General features: G+C 38.0%; 1 protein-coding gene across 1 annotated transcript; it reads left to right on the forward strand.

Moving 5' to 3' along the window:
• Positions 1 to 5,037: 5,037 nt before the first annotated feature.
• Positions 5,038 to 6,340, forward strand: LOC129242702 (uncharacterized). The gene has a single exon (XM_054879501.1). The coding sequence runs from the start codon at positions 5,285 to 5,287 to the stop codon at positions 5,960 to 5,962; it is 678 nt and encodes a 225-aa protein (XP_054735476.1). The 5' UTR covers positions 5,038 to 5,284; the 3' UTR covers positions 5,963 to 6,340.
• Positions 6,341 to 6,782: the final 442 nt, after the last annotated feature.

Raw genomic sequence — 6,782 nt, forward strand, 5'->3', positions numbered from 1 at the left:
CAGCAGTGTAAAGCCAATGAGCAACCTTAGGTTTAATTCCCCAGGTCTTACCTAAAGCTCTTTTACAGGCATAAAAAGCTAGGTTCACTTTCCTGACTCTTTCAAAGATGCTTGACAGCGAAACCTTAAAACTGAAAAAAATTAAATGAAAAACACCAAAAACAAATACCCAAATGTAATGCACAAAATCTCACAAATCAATGCCAACATTGTCTAGCATAGTTTTGTATTTGCTTTTACAAACTCATTTCAATTTTATGAAGATTGTAAATTGATATTAAATTATACTACTTATTATCATTTTGCTGCGCAAGAAGCAATCAGAGGATACCAAAATAGTGCAGGCAACCAAGTGTTTGTGCGCACCTTAAGGTGTTTGCTCAGCGAAGGGGCTACAAGGCACTCAAAGTCAAGTATGTCGGGTTGCTTGTGAGTCGGAGTGTGAGTAAGAGAGTAAATGTAGCAAAACAATCACAACAAATGCTTCCACTGGAGCATAAAACTGTATGCTCTTCTATGGTCGCAGGTTTATTTGCAAAAAATGGTAAACAAAAGTAATAACAACAGCAATTGTTGTAAAATGCTTAATGCAAACAATGCACTTTTTCGATTGTCTACAACTGCGCTGCTATGCCGCTGGCTTCCTTCGGTCTTTGCAGCAACAAAAAAACATTACTTGACAGTAAATGCGCTCTCATTTGACTTCCATCAAAGGTATGCTGAGTTCACCTTGCACTATGCGTATGAATTTGTTGAATTTGTTTTTGTTATTTTTTGAAAGCATTGCAGTCGAAGCCATTGACAAGGATAATGTGGCATAGAGTTGAGTGAGGTTCATGCGAATATTGCCTTGATTTGATGGTGGTTAGGTGCACATACAAATAAACATATTTATGAAATTGCATAAGCACTGCCATAAGTGTGTGTGTGTGTGTGAGCAGGTATACCTTTCACATACATACTCAAAATGCATTGCAGTTTATTTTTCGCCACCTTTAAATACATATACACCCACACACACATGGGTGCTTGCCCTGCGAGCGAGTGTACTGCACTTTTGTGCTTTCAGATACATGCATTTATGCATATACGTACATATACATTCACATATTGTTTATGTGCATGCATTTTCGCATATGGTTTCACCATAAATTCGGCTATAAAAATGTTTAGTGCCGCTTTACTCTGCCACTATCACGAATATCAATGATTTTGTCATAAAGATTTTAAAATTTTAAGTCTCAGTTTCAGTTTTCTTTTACTATCACATAACGGCATTGCACTGACGCTTGCATTTCATATATTATTTTTATATATATTTTTTTATACTCTACGGACTATTAAAATAAATTGAAGGGTTGGTGTAATGTTTTTCTATTGTATAAAATAATATGCAATAAAATAAAAAAGAAACTTTTTTTTTAAAAGAAAATTGAGGGAAGGAAGAGTTGGTATGACTCATACGGAATTTCATTTGAATTTTTCGTCCAAAACTTTATCAATAGCTATCAAACCTATTTTAGGTATATGAAGTAAAATGAATTATCTTGAAAAAGTTAAACCGAAAGTGAAAAATGTTTAGCTGCTAACTTCTCAACTGTTTGACTCCTGATGATATGCCTAAAGAGCTGGATGTTGACAGATGAACCATCGGCAAACGTTTGCACGTGATGGGAATGGTCCAGAAAGCAGGTAACTGGGTACCTCATCAATTGAAGCAGGCGAGTAGGGATATCGTGAGATGTTTGGTGACGTGTAAGATGCTTCTTGAACAGCAGAAAAGAAATGATTGTTTACACCTCATCGTCACTGGCGATCAAAAATGGATCTATTATGATAACCCTAAGCGTTGTAAATGTTGGAAGGTGAAGCAGGTGCATCGACAGCAAAAAAAAGTATTCATGCTTCAAAGGTTGTGTTGCGCGTCTGATGGGATAAGAAGGGTGTCATCTATTATGAACTCCTTAAATCATCTGAAACCATCACTGGCGATCTGGCGATTGTTACCGACTGCAGCTGATGCGTTTGAATCGAGGCCTCAAAGAAAAGCGGCGGGAAAAGGACTTTAGACATGTCAAACTGATTTTGGTGCATGGCACTTCCAGGTCACATGTTGCTAAATCGGTCCAGAAATATGTAGAGGGAATGAATTGGAAAATCTTGCCCCACCCATTATATTCTCCAGACATTGCACTTTCGGATTACCATCTGTAAAGTCGTAGCTTCCAATGGCACATATGTACTTCACATAATATCAATTATTATTTAATTCTTTAAAAATTCGTCACTTTGGCTAAGAAAGGACGGAAACTTATTCCCATACCCATTAAATAAGAAAGGTTTCTAATTTTCTAGTCCATACCATATACCAAATTTTGGGGTTAGCATCAAGAAAAGTTATGTTTTTGGGACATCCAAATAAATACATTACTAATGGATTGGGCGGACAGGCGGCCGTAGTAGCCGAATGGTTTGGTGCGTGGTTACCATTCGGAATTCACAGAGAGGTCGTTGGTTCGAATCTCGGTGAAAGCAAAATTAATAAAAACATTTTTCTAATAGCGGTCGCCCCTCGGCAAGCAATGGCAAACCTCCGAGTGTATTTCTGCCATGAAAAAGCTCCTCATAAAAATATCTGCGTTCGGAGTCGGCTTGAAACTGTAGGTCCCTCCATTTGTGGAACAACATCAAGACGCACACCACAAATAGGAGGAGGAGCTCGGCCAAACACATAACAGAAGTGTACGCGCCAATTATTATTTTTTTTTTTTTATGGATTGAAATTGCTTCCTAATGGACTAACCATTTACTGAATTCATATTGTTTACTGAAACATATTCGTCAGAATTTGCTTAGTTTTTATTATTTAGTTTATGTCTTTGAATATCTTCAAATTGATATAATGCAAATTTTCACCATAAAAACTTCTTTAAAATCATGTAATGGTATCTTTGCAATAATCACTAGAAGCTTCTAGTAATAACTCATCGTATATGTCCTTGAAACTCCCACCTATCAAGCACATTAAAGCTTTTCGCTTGAAAGCACTTTCTTAAAGCAATTTTTTTATTGTTTTCAGAAAGCAAAGAAGGGAATTGTTCGAGGAATAGAGTGAAGGAATTGCTTTTGAATTCCAAGCACATACCATTTCTATGCAGAAATAATATAGCACATGCAGAGCAAGGAATAAAAAATGAAGCTACAGGTCCTTTTTCGAATATAAAACAAAAAGAAAAAAGTTCAGAATTAAACGCACGCAAAAGAATGAGAAAGGAGGAAAATATGGTCAAGGACTTTTACAATTTTCGAAATTAAAACTGTGGAGCAGAGGAGTATAGAAGAAAAATGGGAATTGCTGTATGAATATACTTAAATATATGTCCGAAAAAGGAGGGCAATATTGTTCGAAGTGAAGTCTTTTCAAGGGTTTCTTGAGAGGGGTAATTACACTGGCGGGAATTCGAAAGAAGCAAAGTTCGGATGCATTGTAATAAGGATATTTTTAGGTAAAACTGCGAAAAAATCAACGTAAGCTGTATTGATTTCAGGATTTTTAAATCCAGCTGACCTAAGTGCAGAAAATAAATATTTAATTGAAAAATTTTAAGCTACTTTATTAGAGGTGAGAGACAGTGCGCACATGAAATCAATGGAATTTGAGACCATGAGAAAATTTGGTAACGAGGAATGGAGTACCCAAAATTTTATAATACTATGTTTTTTTCTGCAATACTTATTACAAAACAAAAAAAAAAAATAATAGTAATAAGACATAATGCAAATCTTCAGTGGTTTCAAAAGCGCAAGTATTTAAAAGACATGTCAAAGTGCTTATGCAGCCAATATTAATATTTTCGAATATCGCAGAACTCGAGCAAGTCAACTTAGGATGACTTACAATTGTAATAAATGCACATTAAGGGGGAACAAGCAAATTTTGCAAGAAATATGCGATTGTTCGAAAATTCGAACATGCCCGTTAACTCCGTTTTCGGGTCAGCATTCATTACGGGACGTGCAAAAATAAATTTAAAGTCAATACTTTTATCTTCGAAAATTCGAGCATACTGAAATATGCTGGTTTCAATAAATTTCAACTCTCAAAGTCGCAACTCAGCTGTAATTAACTATTTTCGAAATATGTGAGGAGTAAAAAAAACATGCACGATAAAATATTCGAATGCTCGAAATTTCGAACGTGACTCCTCATTGCTACTTTCATGAAAAACCAATATATGAGGGGTAAATAAAATACTTTCACACAACTTCGAAAGTCATGAGTAGCTCAAACTACGCACATAAACACTTTTGTGAGAGTTGATTTGACAGCGAGCGCTCAAGCTATGAGAGCAGAGAGCGCAAAATATTAGTTTAACTGCAGCAGCACGTGTTGCACAAGAACGTGTTCGAGCGAAGTGTATTTATAGCAGAATGCTCCATTTCGTTTATAAGCAGATATGAAGGTAAGTAGCTGGCAAAACAATGAGCAACCGTAGCTGAGCCAATACTCGATAAGATTTGTGCCATTGGTGGCGGTGGTGGTTGGAATGGTCTGGGTGGTATTAGTATTGGTGCTGCTGATAGCGGCGGTATTGGTTACGAAGGGTGGGTTTATTTGTGGATACGGAAGTATCGCAGGGACAACACTACACGACACGTGAGCAGAGCGTAACAGTCTCATGCATACACTTAAAATGAGAGCGAAGCGGTCGCAGCGGTCGAGTTGATGGCAGCAGTGGAAATTGAAGGTACTTACGAGTAGTTACTTGCCGTGTGCTTTGGCGATGGTGGTGGTGGTAGTTTTTGGTGATGAACACACACCCCATAGCTGGCTGTCGCATAGACTGACAGTCTCGCTGATTGTTTCCTTGTTTCTTTTATTGGCTCGGATTGCTTGGGTTTCTGGTTACGCGTATGTTTGGTTTTGAGCAGCATTTTTGTGGGTTACAAAGTGAATGTCGCGCGCTACGTGCCACAGTCGTTCGTGACCAGCACAGCGAGTCACTACTGCCAGTGGTGCGCATAGTATGGTGTTGCAGCACTTTCAAGGATATTTTTGGACGTAATTTTTTGGAGTATAAATATGAGTAGCTTTGCTGTTGGCAATTCAGTACGACAAGCGCAACGCTGCTGAGTGGACGCGTCAAGCGCTTGAGCCGAAGCAAAAAGGGAGTGTGTTTATAATTTTGTGCGATTTAAAGTGTAGAAAAAGACGAAATTTTTTACGACAAACTTTTTTAAAGTGTTTTGAATTTTCTGCGAGAAATAAATAACTGTGTAAATTATGGCTATACCTTTCTACGAACCACGTCACCAGCACACAACTGAGTGCGATCAAGTGGATGGACATTTTCCGCCAGCGCCAAGCAGCCAGTCCGTGGCATTGCCGACGGCAAATCTGGCTATGCCTGTGGCCGTAATGCAACCGGCGGCGGCCAGCACAAGTACAAACGCACCGAGAGCACTTTCGACGGGTATCGCAACAGCGACGGCTATTTCCAGTGTTTCTACGCCAGCGACTGCAATTTTTTCAGCCACATCCACATCTTCGAGCGCAGTTACAACTTCGACAATGACCCATACAACAGAAGCTATAGCTTCAAATGTGAGCGCTACTTCGACCACAACCACATCCTCGCATACCGTCACGTCTTCGTACTCAGCCTCTGCACCTGCCGCCGCTACAGCAATATTTTCAATAACAGCTAGCAATCCAGCCATTTCCACTTTCTTGCCGACCAACGACACTTCTACTGAATCCACGCAAACGACTTCTTCCCCTTCAGCCGCTCTCGCATCAGAGCCTCTGCCCTGGAAACTGCTCGCCGTGGCTATGTGTAAAGCTTTAAAACAATACTATCAACAAACTGGTTCCAGAGATCTCCTTACCAAAACCGTCATCGAGATAGTGCCAAGTGGAGGAGTTGGCGCACAAGGCCCACCATCAGCCGCCGGCAATTAGAAGGCCGAGTTACAGAAGAGTTACTAAAATGTTACGTTCCTGGTAAGGGCCCGAGCTCGAACGGCGTCCAGTGTATTGTGTGGTAATGCTCCAGAAAAGCGCAATTGTGATGTTTGTCAAATATGCTTTCCATGCGACGGTGCGGAGAAGTTTCAAATACTTTGCTGCGACCGTCGGCAAAAGCAAAGCGTGCCGCCGTTTTTATAGGAAAGCAATTTATTAAAGTGAGGTGTATGAAATAAGCGTAATTGTGATAGCGTTTATAAGTTAAGGAAACGTGTTTGATTAGATTTAATAAAAATCAAAAACCCACATGAGTATTTTAAGCTTGAAATAGTTATTTGGCATAGGTAATATTAGAAAGTTATGGAAGCATTAAAAGTTGCAGGTGAAGTTACTTTTCCACAGTCAATATTACTAAATAATTGTCGAAGCTTCAATATTTGTACACAAAAACTCAAGTTTACAATATTTTACAGTTTTTGAAATTATCAAAAAAAAATTTTATTTAGTGGGAAATCGAAAAATCTAATAATAATTGCGCAATACGCAAAATACCCAGGTTTTCATTCGTATAAATTTTTAATGCATAAGACACAAATATTATTTATGACATTTAAAAGAAAAAAGTTTTTCTCGAAAGCAGAGAAATCTTAGATTTATTTCTTAGTTCATATTTTTAGAATAGAAATAAAAAATAAATACACTTTTTCCGTATTTTAAAAATAAAAATGTTTTTATTTGAAATTCAACGATAAATTAAGAATACTTTTTATTGGCAAATTTTTTTTATAACCCAAAGCCTCGGTTTCAAATTAAC

The sequence above is a fragment of the Anastrepha obliqua genome, chromosome 3, assembly GCF_027943255.1.
Source record: "Anastrepha obliqua isolate idAnaObli1 chromosome 3, idAnaObli1_1.0, whole genome shotgun sequence".
Classification (NCBI taxonomy): Eukaryota; Metazoa; Arthropoda; class Insecta; order Diptera; family Tephritidae; genus Anastrepha; species Anastrepha obliqua.